This window comes from Desmodus rotundus, chromosome 8 (genome assembly GCF_022682495.2).
Source record: "Desmodus rotundus isolate HL8 chromosome 8, HLdesRot8A.1, whole genome shotgun sequence".
In the NCBI taxonomy this organism is placed as follows: Eukaryota; Metazoa; Chordata; class Mammalia; order Chiroptera; family Phyllostomidae; genus Desmodus; species Desmodus rotundus.
This window is the reverse complement of record NC_071394.1, coordinates 46,063,993-46,078,097: the sequence shown is the minus strand read 5'-3', so window position 1 is coordinate 46,078,097 and position 14,105 is coordinate 46,063,993. Positions and strand designations below refer to the sequence as shown.

Here is a 14,105-nt window from a genome sequence, read left to right as displayed (position 1 = left end):
AACTGAGAAAGCATCACACTGGACGCCCATGCATACAGGGCCTGTGGAAGATTTTGGCTATAACAGAAATATGAAGGAGTGCCCCCGCCACGCCCATCCCCACCACAAGCCGCACATGGAGTTATAAGCAAAGGCAACCTTTTCCTGGGGAAGAGGCGGGAGCATGAAGAGAGAGCCCTTCTGTGCAGAAAAGGCATACAGGATTGAGGGGCAGCAGGAGCATGGAGAAAAACCCTCTGGCACTCTAGGCGCCATATATGCACAAGGTAGCAGCAGCAGGAGTTTGAAGTCTGTGCTGAGCTGAAGGAAAATATACCTACAACAAAACCCAACCCCAGTTCAACTACTGAGTGGACTTAAGCCCCAACCCCACTCACTAATAGCCTGACGGAAAAAGGATAATTTTCAGTGATAAACATTTACTATTATCTCATTCACAACCATTTTTTGTTTATCTATTTATTTTTATAAACAATGCCCAGAATTCATTTTAAAAATTGTGGAATATGGCCCTGGCCAGTGTGGCTCAGCTGGTTGGGGCATCATCCCATACACTAAAAGGCTGCAGGTTCAATCCCCAGTCAGGGCACATACCTAGATTGTGGGTTCAATCCCCAGTTAGGGTATATGACAACCGATCAATGTTTCCCTCTCACATCAATGTTCCTCTCTCTGTTTCTTCTATGTCTTTCTCTCTCTCCATCCCTTCCTCTCTCTCTCTCAAATAAATAAATGTATCCTCAGTGGAAGAATAAAACAAATTGTGGTACACAGAAAATAGTAAGAAAAAAATCAATTGTCAGAAGATTGTTTAATCAAGCCCAAATGTTCAAATTATCAGACAGTAACTTTAAAATGATTATGGTTAATTTGTTAAGGGATCCAGTGGAAAAAGAGGACATATAACTGGATTTGATATTCAATATATAGAAGGAAAATATATAAAAACAATAAGTCAAATAAAAAGGCTATATATTTGAATGAGATCTAAAGATTAGATGTTAGTAATATATCAATGTTAAATTTTCTGATTTTAATGCTTTTACTGATGTTAAACAGAGTCTTTATTTATAGAAAATATACACTAAAAGTATTAAAGAGAGGGCAGTGTAGGCACTTACAGTCAAATAATTAAAGAAAAGTTTTTTGTACAATACTTGTGATATTAATTTTTTAAAAGTCTATGAATAAAAACATTATCTTTTATGGAAAAAATCATGTAAGATTAGAGAATCATAGAAGCTATAAGGTAAACAGAACTTTCAGGTTCCAACCTAGCAAACAATTATCAGAATTTAAGACTATTTCTGGCTGTTAATCAAGGTTATCCAAGGAGTCAAACATCTCTGAAGCATCAAGCACACTTTATTCAATCTGCTAGCTTCTAAAAACATTCTGGACCTTCCTGTGTAAGCATGATATACAGTAGTTGCAAAGGAGTACAAGATTCTACTCATTACAAGCAGGTTGTGAAAGCGGTAAGGAAATAAAGCGGTGAGGAGATAAAGGGGACTGGGTGACAAGGGCCAGGGTAGGAGACGTCAAATAAATTAAAACTTCCCTATGAGATAACACAACTAGAGTAAAATTTAACAGTCATAAAATAAGTCATTGATAAAAGTTGGAAAACTCTTAAGAGTGACCCAATGCAAAATAAAATACCATTAAAATATTATATACATGTGTATAACTTAATGCTATAAATTTTTTAATGCTATAAATTTTTACATGTTTATTTCATTCACAAATTATTCTTTAGAACCCCCCCAATTTTATTCTTTAAAAACAAAAATAAGGTTATTGAATCTAACTACTATATTAGGGGGAAAAAAATGTGATCAGAGATTTGAACTGGATGTCAAGAAAACATCTCTCTAGTAATACAGGTAAAATTAGAGGCCCATGCCATTCTCTTCTCCCTGCCACACTGTAAACCCTATTCCAAGTCACTATGAACAGGAACAAGGGTTTCAGCAAGGGTAGCAAATGATGGAATGAAAAGGGTAGTAGGTAGGAGGAGGGGAATTAGTCTTTCTTATAACTGAACCTCAGTCCAAGGTTGGCTTCCTGGAAATACCTTTTTTTTCTCCTCCAGCTGAAGAGATCAATCTGCCTACTGTCCTCCACACTGCTACCAAACACTAACACATTTTTTATAGCAATTTGTGTTGCTGGTGGACCGTGGGGAATACAAAAGATTTAAGGGAGCTCCACCTAAGTTTCAGAGGAAAATACTCTTGAGAATTTTATCACAGGAGTTGGGAACCGAAATATTAAGGAGCAGGCGCACTGTGATCATGGCTCTAGTCATAAAACTGCTTTTCCTTCCCGTCTCACCAGTCAGGCACAGCCCTGCTGGTCCTGGCAAAGTAACAAAAGCAAAACAAACAAACAAACACAAAAACACACACTGAATAACCAGAGTCAATAAGGAAATCAAGAGAGAAATAAAAAGAAATACCTTGAGACAAATGAAAATGGAAGTGCAACATACTAAAACTTAATAGGATGCAGCAAAAGCAGTTCTAAGAAGGAAGTTCGTAGCAATAAATGCCTACCTCAAAAAACAAGAAAAATTTCAAATAAACAACCTAGCTTTACACCTCAAGAAACTATAGACTGATTACTAGTAAGGAGATAGAACCTATAACAAAAACCTCTCAACAAACAAAAGTCCAGGACCAGATGGCTTCACTGATGAATTCTACCAAACATTCAAAGAATTAATACCAATTCTTTCCAAACATTTCAAAAGAAAGAAGAGGAGGAAACACTTCAAAACTTGTTTTATAAGGCAGACTTTACCCCAATACCAAAATCAAGAACACCACAAGAAAATTACAAGCTAATATCCCAAGAAACATAAGTGAAAAAAAATCCTCAACAAAATATCAGCAAACCAAATTCAACAATAAACACCACAATGAAGTGGGATTTATTCCAGATACGCAAGGATGGTTCAACATTCACAGATCCATCAACGTGTTATATTATATTACCAAAATGAAGAATAAAATCATATGATCATTTCTAGAGATGCTGAAAAAGATTTGACAAAATGTAACATCGATTTATGACAAGAACTCTCAACAAAGTGGGTATGGAGGGAATGTACCTCAATATAATGAAGACCATGCATGACAAGCCCACAGGTAACATACTCAATGGAAAAACACTGAAAGCTCTTCCTCTAAAATCAGGAACAAAACAAGAATGCCCACTCTCACCACTTTTATTCAATATAATTTTGGAAGTCCTAGACAGAGCAATAAAAGGCAAGGAAAAGAAATAAAAGATGTCCAAATTGTAAAGAAAGGAGTAAAACTGTCACCACTTGCAGATTACATGGATACTATATATAGAAAATCCTACAGTTTCAACAAACCTGTTGAAACTAATAAATTCGGTAAAGCTGAAGGCTACAATATCAATATATTACACAAATATCTTTTGTACTTCTGTATATTAGTAACAAACTATCAGAAAAAGAAATTAAGGAAAAATCCCACTTACAACTGCATCAAAAAGAATAAAATACCTAGGAATAAACTTAACCAATGAGGTGAAAGACCTGCACAGTGAAAACTACGACAACGATAAAAGAAACTGAAGAAGACACAAATAAAAGGAAAAATATTCTAAGCTCACGGGTGGGAATACTTAATATTCAAATGTCCAAACTATCCAAAGCAATCTAGAGATGCGATGCAATACAATTGCATTTTTCACATAAATAAAACAAACAATCCTAAAATTTGTATAAAACCACAAAAGACCCGGAGTAGGCAACACAATCCTGATAAAAGATCAAAGCTTGGAAGCATCATGCACCCTGATTTTAAAAAAAAATTACAAAGCTATAGTAATCAAACAGTATGACATTGATTAAAAAAAAAAAAAGATAAACGGAAGAGAACAGAGAATGCAGAAATAAACTCACATTTATGTGGTCAATTAATTTACAACAATGAATCCAAGAGTATACAATAGGGAAAGGACAGCCTCTTCAATAAATGGTGTTAGGAAAACTAGACAGACACATGCAAAAGAAGGAAACTGGACTACTAGCCTACACCATATGCAAAAATTTACTAAAAATGGATTAAAGACTTGAATCTAAGACCAGAAATCATAAAACTCCTAGAAGAATATATAGGCAGTAAGCTGCTTGACATAAGTCTTGGCTATGATTTTTTGCATCTGACTCCAAAAGCAAAAGCAACAAAAGCAAAAATTAACAAGTGGGACTACATAAACTAAAAAGCTTCTGCACAGCAAAGATAATCAACAAAATGAGAAGACAAGCTACTGGATGGGAGAAAGGATTTCCAAACCATATATCTGATAAAGGGTTAGTATCCAAAATATATTTTAAAAAGTCAGCCATACAACTCAACAGGAAAAAAATCTGATTAAAAAATGAGCAGAGGACCCGAACAGACATTTCCGAAAGACATGCAAATGGCCAACTGACACATGAAAAGATGTTCAACATTGCCTTGGCCGGATGGTTCATTTGGTTGGAGAATCATCCCACACACCAAAAAGTTTGCAAGTTTGATTCCCTAGGTTTCAAGTTTGTTCCCTCCAGTTGGGGCATATATGGGAGGCAGCTCTCTCTCTGTCTCTCTCTCAATAAACATATCCTCAGGTGAGGATTAAAAAAAATGTTCAACATCACTAATCATCAGGGAAATGCTAATCAAACCACAATGAGGTATCACTTCACACCTGTCAGAATAGCTATTATCAAAAAGACAAGGAACAAGTGTTGGTGAGGATGTTGAGAAAAGGGAACCCTTGTTCACTGTGAGTGGGAACATAAATTGGTTCAGCCACTATAAAAAACACTATGGAGGTTCTTCAAAAAATTAAAAATTGAACTACCTGGCCCAGCAATTCCACTTCTAGACATTTATTCAAAGAAAACAAAAACACTAATTCCAAAAAATACACACCCCACCATGTTCACTGCTAATTTACAATAGCCAAAATATGGAAAAAACCTAAGTGGCCACAGATGAATGAATGAAGAATATATGATATATATACACATATACAATGGGATATTATTCAGCCATAAAAAATTAAATCTTGCCATTTGCAACCACATGGATAGACCAAAAGGGTATTATTCTAGGTGAAATAATTCAGACAGAGAAAGGCAAATACCATATGATCTCACCTATATCTGGGATTTAAAAAACAAAAAACAAACAAAATCAAGTTCATAGATGCAGGGAAGAGAATGGAGGTTGCCAGGAGTGGAAGGGGGTGTGTGAAATGGATGAAGGGGATACTAGATAGAAACTTCAGTTACGAAATAAGTGTCATGTGGGATGTAATGTACAGTATGGTGACTACAATTAATAATTCTGTATTGCATATTTGAAAGCTTCTAAGTGAGTAACTCTTAAAAGTCCTTATAACAAGAAAAAAATAGTAATTATGTATGGTAGCTGGACTTATTGTGGTGATCATTTCTTATATATACAAATATCAAATCATTATACTATACACCTGAAATTCATGTTATATGTCCATTAGGCCTCAATAAAAAATTATAAAGTAATACATAACTTAAGATGTTTTTGTTAGTATTACTTTTTCATGTCATAAAAGGAACACTATTTTTGGTTTATACTCAATTCAATTGAAGAAAATTATTTTGGAAGTCTTTCTCCAAAGAAAGGGGAAGAGAAGGGTGTGGCAGAGCTGGGCAAAGCAAGCATCCAGAGGCCAAGAGCATAATTAAGCTCAAAGAAAAAGGGTAAAAAAGGCTATAGCAGAAAAAGCAAGCAAGTTCAGCATACATTTTAGTACAGAAAATTCATTTTTAAAGTAGTTTATAAGGTCTTCACCAGAGTAAATTAAGTGGTAACTCTGATTCTAGTATTGAAAGCATGAACTACTTGGTAATATTTCAAATGGAATCAAGAGAATGGTTTTTAAGAATTCTTCATATTTTTATTTTTTGCCTTTCTTATCCTTTTTATTGAATTTATCGAGGCACTGGTTAACAAAATTACACAGATTTCAAGTGCACAATTCTACAAACGAATTTTTTCATTTTTTAAATTACAGTTGACATTTCATATTATATTAGTTTCAGGTCTAGAAAATGAATATTTTTAAAAATTAAACTTAATGATATTTCAAGATTTCATGTTGCTATACTTCTAACATTTCTTTCCAATTACCTAATTCTAATTCAAGTAATTCGATTTACTTTAAGCCCAGCAGAACAATCACTGTTATCTGAAGTTACCAAAAGGATCAACTGTCCCAATTTTCTGAGAAATAAAGAATAATTTGAGGAGTCTATACAAAATATTCTTGAAGTTTTCTCTTGCTTTCCAGAATATTTTTTTAAATAATTAAGAAAAAATTGAACTACTTAGATAATGCCAAATCACCTGGTTGAAGGCAGAAAAATTCAAGTAATCAATTTAATTACTGACAGAAACTGTAGTTCACCATAGTGCCACTAAACATTACATGCAAATATTATTTAACTGTGTCACTCTTAAAGCACAGATGTGGTCATACCACTCCTGGCTCAGAAAGCGTCAATGGATTATCACTACAGTCCAACACTGTCAAGGCCTTTTAGATCCCGACTGTCAATCAAGTGATATTATTCAGATTCTTTCATGAATCATAGGGACTAGAGGTGTCTCCCTAAATATGCTTTCCCACCTTTGTGCTTCTGTTCATTTAAATGGAGCACTCCCTGTCCAACGTTTCCCTGTCTAGCAGCAGTAGAAAGCGTAGGGCACTTAAACTCCCCCTCTCTCAGACTCTACATTCACCTGATCACCAACTTCTATGCATTTTACCTCTAAAAATTCTCATATCTATCACACCTTCTTCCCAACATTAGTTTCAAAGTGCAGGCCCATCATCTCCTGTCTATGCTCCACCAATCCTAAGGGGATCTGATGAGCAACAGAAGCGCAGAGAAAGCAATCACAAATACAATTTCGCTGTCCATCCAACTACTGTCCAGGGAGGAAAAACTTCAATATGCAAACTTAGGGTAGTCTGGGCTCCATCAATAAAAACATCCCTATTCTGTGATAAATATGGCTCTTATTTGATGCCATTAAATACAAATTTATTTACCTTCCTTCCTCTAACCCCATGCTCACTAAACACCCTCCTGATTTTTTGGCTTTCCACCTAGCTTAACCTACAGACTTGATTGTTATATTGGAGCTCAAGTAGTCTCATTTCCACAGCAGTATTTATTATGGTAAATGAGTTAACTGCCTACTGGCTGTAGACATCAGCAGCGTTAAATCAGATAATGGATTAATATTCATTAGATCCCTTCTAAATTTGTCACCAAAAACCGTACACACTATGGTAAATTAACAATGCATCCTTTTCGGTCCTCCTCAGGAAAGCAAACTACCTACAAAATAGAGTATAGCATTCAAGATCCTTCAAAGTTAGCTTTAGTCTACCTTTCCAGGTTCATCATCCAACATACTTCTCACCCATGAACGATTCATCTCCTGGTCCTGAACACACCCTGCATTTCATTTAGGACTGGTATGTGTATGCATATGTGTGTGTTTTAACATAAATGATACTCTACTATGACTACAGTATTGAATCTTACTTTTTCTGTTCAAAAACAAATGTCCTTGAAGATCATCCCTTGTTAGGCACATGTAGTGATCATATTCTTAATGGTTACAAAGCATTCCATAATAAATCCCTATCACAGTTAATTTAGCTATTTCCCAATTCAGAGGTCACTGATATATGTATCACCATATATACCATGGTGGTCCCACACATAATGAAGCTGAAAAATTCCTATTGCCTAGTAATGCTGCAGCTATCATAATGTCATAGCACAACGCATTATTCACATTTGTGGTGGGTGATGCTGATGTAAACAAACCTACTGTGCTACTGGTTATAAAAGTATAGCACATAAAATTATATAGAGTACATAATACTTGATACTAATAATAACTATGTTACTTGCTTATGTATTTACTATACTATAATTTCATCATTATTTTAAGAGTGTATCCTACTTATTAAAAAAAAACTTTGCTATAAAACAATATGCCATGTTACACTGGCAGCAATCTCATATACCTCATCTTCACTGAGTCTCGTGATTGCATCATTTTCTCTTGTGCTTAAGTTAACCTCATGCTGTTTTGTACAGTAACATGCTGTACAAATTTGTAGCCCAGGAGCAACAGGCTATATACCATGTAGATATATTCTAGGGTTGTAGTAGGCCATACAATCTAGGTTTGTGTAAGTACACTCTATGATGTTTGCACAAAGACAAAATTGCCTAATGCTGCATTTCTCAGAACATACCCCGTCGTTCAGCAGCACATGATTATACTGAACAATTAGTATGTAATAGAAATTATGCTAAATACTTTACATGAAATTTCACTAAATCCTTACAAAAACTCATTTTACAGAAGAGGAAAATAAGGTTCAGAAAAGTTAAGTATCTCATTTGAGATGGGTTACTTACATGGTTTTAAAGTAGCTCCCAAATATTTATTGATTATGAAGTGAAAAATAGCAATGTTATGGTGGAGAAACCTGGCAGACACCTACTTAACCACATGATCAAAGTACATGTCACCAGTAATAAAACATATCCACATCATGAACTTCTGATATAATGCACTGAGAACACATCATCAATTTTGTGGTATTCTTGTCAAAAATGTATAACTTCAATCCAATTATGAAAAACATTAGCTCTAAATTGAGAGACAGTCTACAAAATAACTGAGCAATACTCTTTAAAACTGTGACAATCATGGAAGACCAAAAAGAAAAAACTAAATAACCATCATAGATTGGAAGAGACAGGACAACTAAAGGCAGTATCCAGGTCATAGGACAACTAAATGCAGTATTCGGATCCTGGTAAGAGGGTACTAGTGGGAAAATTGGTAAGATTTGAATAAGGTCTGTGGTTTAGTTAATAGTATTGTATCATTGTCAATTTGATAATTGTACAAGTGGTTATATAAGATGTTACTATTAGGGAAAGCTGAGTGAAAAATATACAGAACTGCTCAGTACTATTTTGCAAATTTTCTGTGATCCTAATTTTTTTTTCAAAATCAAGTTTTAAAAAACCATAATTGTTGCAAAAAGGAGGGAGGAGGGGGGCAGGGAGAGGAGGGTAAGAAGAGAAGAAAGAGGAAAGGAGGAAAGGGGAAAGGGAGAAAAAAATGTTAGCTAACTTGCCAAGGTAACCCAGCCAGAAATTGAGGAGAGCCTGGTTTTGAACTCAGGCAGGCTGATTGAGTAGTCCTTCCGCGTACGAAAGGCAGAGGAGATGAAAGCAAACTCTTATCCAACAGAAATAGAGAAGTACTACTTAAACAACCACTGCATTTTTCCAAAATTTTGTACTGGAAATGAATTGAAGCGTTATGTTGGTGTTACGTAAGCATAAACATCCCTGTCAGACAATGAAGTAAATCTGTTGTAAAACAAAAACCACCTCAATACGTCCACACACAAAATAAAGAAAAACAACTAAAAGCCCCAAAGTAAAATATTCCTTACTTCCCTAAACTGAAAGTTGTGTTCCTCATTACCTCTACAGTTGTCCTAAAATATATAGTTTTTAGTTTTCTCAAAAAACATCTTGAGGACTCTTCCTCATCAAATTAATTTTCAGGGGAAATCCTTAACTATTAAGACTCTAGCTTTTTAAAGTATCAATTCATATTTTAAGGAATAACTTTTTAACAAATAAGTCATGATTTTAGAGTTCAAAGACTATCTAAGCAACTTGAGTATAAGAAAGTCACTGACGCATCATCACCTAAGCAAACTACCTATAAATGTAGGTACTTAAAGAAACACCAAACTGTGTTTCTTGATAGTATAGGCATTATTTGGAACACCACACGAGAATCAGAGAATTTTTTTTTAAATGACAGTACACTCACATTATATATAGTTGAGGATAAAATTTAACTTGATTACAAAATGTTGGATACATTCTTATATAGAGTAAACAAATTCCAAGTAAACGATAATTCAATAGGTAACTGACTAAATTATAGAATTATGGAGTTCCATATAGTCATTAGAAGTCACTAAAAAGGCTTAGTGACGTTAAAAATACTAGTCTACCACACACATAAAAAATTGTTAACACACTACAATTTCAAAAGACTCAAATGCATGGTAAGTTTTAGGCAACTATTATTCCCTTCTTTATTTTCCTTATTTGGCACATTTTTTACAATGAATATTTATATTAGTTTAAAAATACCTTTGAAGATTCTTTAAAGGCATGATTAAAACTAATTTGACACCAATTAAAAATCCAAACATGCACACGAATGCCTTTTATGTATGTCACTAAAGGACAAGGTAAAGAAAATCATTTTTAAAGTATCATTTATCTAATAAAATATGTTATCATAATAAACATTAAAACAAAGAAAAAATATATCTATATCCTCTGTTGAATCATAAGGGCATATTTAAAAATACCTCAATAAATAGGATACCTCAAAATTATATATTCTGCTACAAAATAAGTTCAGCACTTGAATTTATCCAAATTAAATCATGTCTCCTGAAATATAAATAAATTATAATTCCTTACAATGTATGTTATCCTGAAACATGGGGGGATATGTATGTGGAAGGTAAGTATTCCCAAAGAGTACTGTAAATGATGGCGCTGAATTTTTGTATGACTGTTTTAAAGACAACACACAACAGCAGTCTGCATAGACGCAGTCTCTGCAGACACACACACGTGGAACGCTGAAGTATCACCTCGTCTCATCGTGTTAAACAACCATCAGAGAGCAGAACAGTTGCACTGACTGGCAAGAGCATTAGTATAAATGAGTAAGTATTAAGAATTCAATCCATCAAAGATATACAGTTCCTGTTTGCAAAACTGATGAATACCACTTTTGACCCTGAATCCCCAACCTGGCACAAGCTCACCACACAGCACAGATCACAAAAGCATATACCTTAGAGCCTGATATCTGAGGGTGCATTCTGGCTCTTCTTCCTAGCCTCCTAGTGTGTCTTGGGCAAATAACAACATCTCTGGTCCTGTTTCCTCATGGGGAAACTGTAAAATGGAGGTAACAGAACCTATCTATTTTGTTACGAGGTTTAAAAGAACTAATGCTTGTTAAGCATTTTACAGGTATGGCACAGTTAAGTGCTCAAAAAAGACTTATAAGAGTGTATATATTAAAATGACAACACATTAACCCAATAAGCATGTCACTGGTGATCTTTGGTTAACAGCAGCCTTATACTTATATATGTCCTTAAGGGTCTATTTTTTGAAGTATAGCTGACATACATTACATTAGTCTCAAGTGTACAACATAGTGATTCAACATTTACATTACTCAAGTGTCTATTTCAAAACCCGTGCTACCTTCCATGTCTTTCTGTGAAACTACTTCAATGCTCAGCATGACACGGAAGGCTTATCTTTATTACAAGCCTACTGAATCTTCTGTATTTTTTTAGAGTCCAAAACAAAAGACACCAACAAGTAAGGTAAAAATATTGGTAAACACCAAGTTCTTGAAAATAGGCTACTAGAGGGCAATTTTCATGACAGCTGAATGAAGACCACCAATCATTAAATGCGCAAAATCACATTTTCTAAAATAACAAAGGATGAATATCCTAAAGAGAAACTTATAGCTCTTTCATTTATTGAGAAAGCTGTAATGACCTCTGAAATGAGTAATATTGAAAAAAGGTAAATTTTGGTATACAAATTATAATATTCATTTTTTAAAAATCCCTATCCTGGGAAAGTCAAACTTATCTTAAACAAAATGCAAGTAAATGCTAAATAATTAAAGTATTTTCAAAACAGTTTTCTATATTGTTTTAAATAGTCTCTTACTCTTTTAGATGTCTTAAATATAAATTGTTATATTTAACTTATAGTAACAGTCTAACGGCTGTGTAGTTCTTTCTTTAGTGGACACCACTATGTTTGGAAACAAACATTTTAAGAAAGACATGTATATTCACAATGCATGCAAATACATAACAAGAAATAGTTAATATCTTTTCCATTATTTTTCAGTATCTTCTCAATCAATAAAATGGAATGATGCAGTTTCTGTGCCACGAATACAATTGGCTACACAGAGAGCTCAAAGTAATCTTGCTTACCGTGCCAAACTGCTGCGTGTCCATCCCACAGAGTTGCTACTGTCTTCCTGGCACCATCCCATAAATTATGAGAATACGCTTCTTTTAATACATTCTTCCTCTTATAAATGTGTAAGAAAATAATAGTAAGGTAGAGGAGAAAAATAGTAAAGTAAGGAAGTATTAAAAGTATCAGTGGTGTAAAAACCCATAATAGATAGTTTGCAAAATTCAAATAGTCCTCCAATTGCTCCACGCCAAACCATTCTTCAAATACGTGAATCAGACAACTCATATAGGGCATAGCATCCTGTCCTGTAGCACAGGTTTGGTTTTGGTCTATCATTTTTCTTTAGGTGAAAATGACACATTCAGTCTCTTTCTTCATTGTCATGACAAGTCTTTAATTTTTGCCACTAGAAGGGAACAATAATCCATTGTTATTCTTTTAAAAGCTAAGAAGTTAAATGTTTTAGTCTACATAAACATTATCTACAGTCACTAATACCAAAAATGAGTAAATTGTTAATGGTTACCCTTGTCGTAGATTTAGATGTAAAATTTATAAGGTTTCATTTGTCCACTCATGAAGTGTATTGGGTTTAGCTTTTAAAATATCTCACAAGTTATCATTGAGAAAGGAAAATAAGCCTGATGAAAAGTGAAATTTCATACTGATCTTAATAATTTGAGTTTTATCTTAAGTGGATCATACTTAATGTTAGTATCTTACACCACTTTATGTTGAGATAACTCTGTTCTTCACAAAAGATAACATCAATATCAAATTCAACAAAAGTTACTCAAATCTTTAGGAAATGATGACATACATCTTTGGATATTATCTTTTACAAGCACATTTACATAAAAGTTCTGTTATTTTGGCATATGTAATTATAAAAAATTATCAGTATAATTTTTATCTTATAGTCACTAAAATTTCTCTTAAATATTAAGTGGCTAAAAATATAGACATACAATTATTTTATGTCATTCTCTGAAAGTCACTTAACTTACCAGAAATTACAGGAGATAAATATCTGTCCCAAGCGTCTATGTATGTAATCTAGAAAACACAGTATACAAATGGGAGAGAAACAAAATTTAAAAAAGATAATCATTAATACCTAGTTGGAATTTCCGTAAAATAGCAAGAGACATGCACAAACGTGACAAATATGAATACAGCCTACACCAGTGTATCACAATCACAAGTTATACTCTACCAATGCTTTAGTGAGGACACACCTATACACTGTTCTACTATTTAAAGTCCCACCTGAGGCTTTTCTTTTTAAATTCAGAGTTATGAAAAACTTTGCTGCTTCAGACAAAAAGTATGAGGTTCGGATGTGTAAGTGACAATGTCTCTTTTTAATAAGTTTGCCAGATAATAAGCTGATGATCAAATATGATATTCGATGATAGAGTTTTACTAGCCCTTATAATTATTATCTCCTATGTAAGACTGCCTTCTATTCTTAAAGGTATTTTATCATTATTCCATACAATATAATTATAATGAAAATGATCTCAAATCCTTTGCAGATGAGCAGGAAATAAATGAAAGAGATGGAGGAGAGAGAAAGAAAAACAAAAGCAATTATATGTTGTCTGTCTTCAAGATTATCTTGCTAACTGGCTTTTTAGCAGGGTGTGCACTTTCACTTGGTCTTCCCAAGGTGAAGGACTTAGTCTAATTTCCTTGTAAGCATGTACTTGTGAGAAATCTGGGCCTATTATGGTAACAGAAGTAAACAAAGCACACAGTAAGACTGGCCTTTATTTACATCACATTTTAATCAATCCATCTATAGAGTCAAATCACTACAATTTCCCAGTGTTTGATAATTTAGAATACAACATAGAAAAACTTACTATTTTTTAAACTTAAAGCTTTCCCTACTAGGATGGCTATAATAAAAAAAATAAAT

General features: G+C 33.9%; 1 protein-coding gene across 5 annotated transcripts in view; it reads right to left on the bottom strand.

The window, feature by feature from the left end:
- TMEM68 (transmembrane protein 68) overlaps positions 1 to 14,105 on the bottom strand; it is a 44,741-nt gene that overhangs the window by 24,126 nt on the left and 6,510 nt on the right. For 3 of the 5 annotated variants that reach the window (XR_006657065.2, XR_008427464.1, XM_024572132.3), the window contains exons 2-3: positions 13,189 to 13,237; positions 12,193 to 12,587 (exon numbers count right to left, since the gene is read on the bottom strand). The exons of 1 other annotated variant lie outside the window; for it this stretch is intronic. Coding sequence is in view for 1 of the 4 variants with exons in the window: in XM_024572132.3 (XP_024427900.2) it covers positions 12,193 to 12,517 (325 nt within the window). In the remaining 3 variants the exon portion in view is untranslated. Of the gene's footprint in view, positions 1 to 11,012; positions 11,345 to 12,192; positions 12,588 to 13,188; positions 13,238 to 14,105 lie in introns of those variants that run through there. One more of the 5 variants, XM_053929421.2, reaches the window with a different exon arrangement.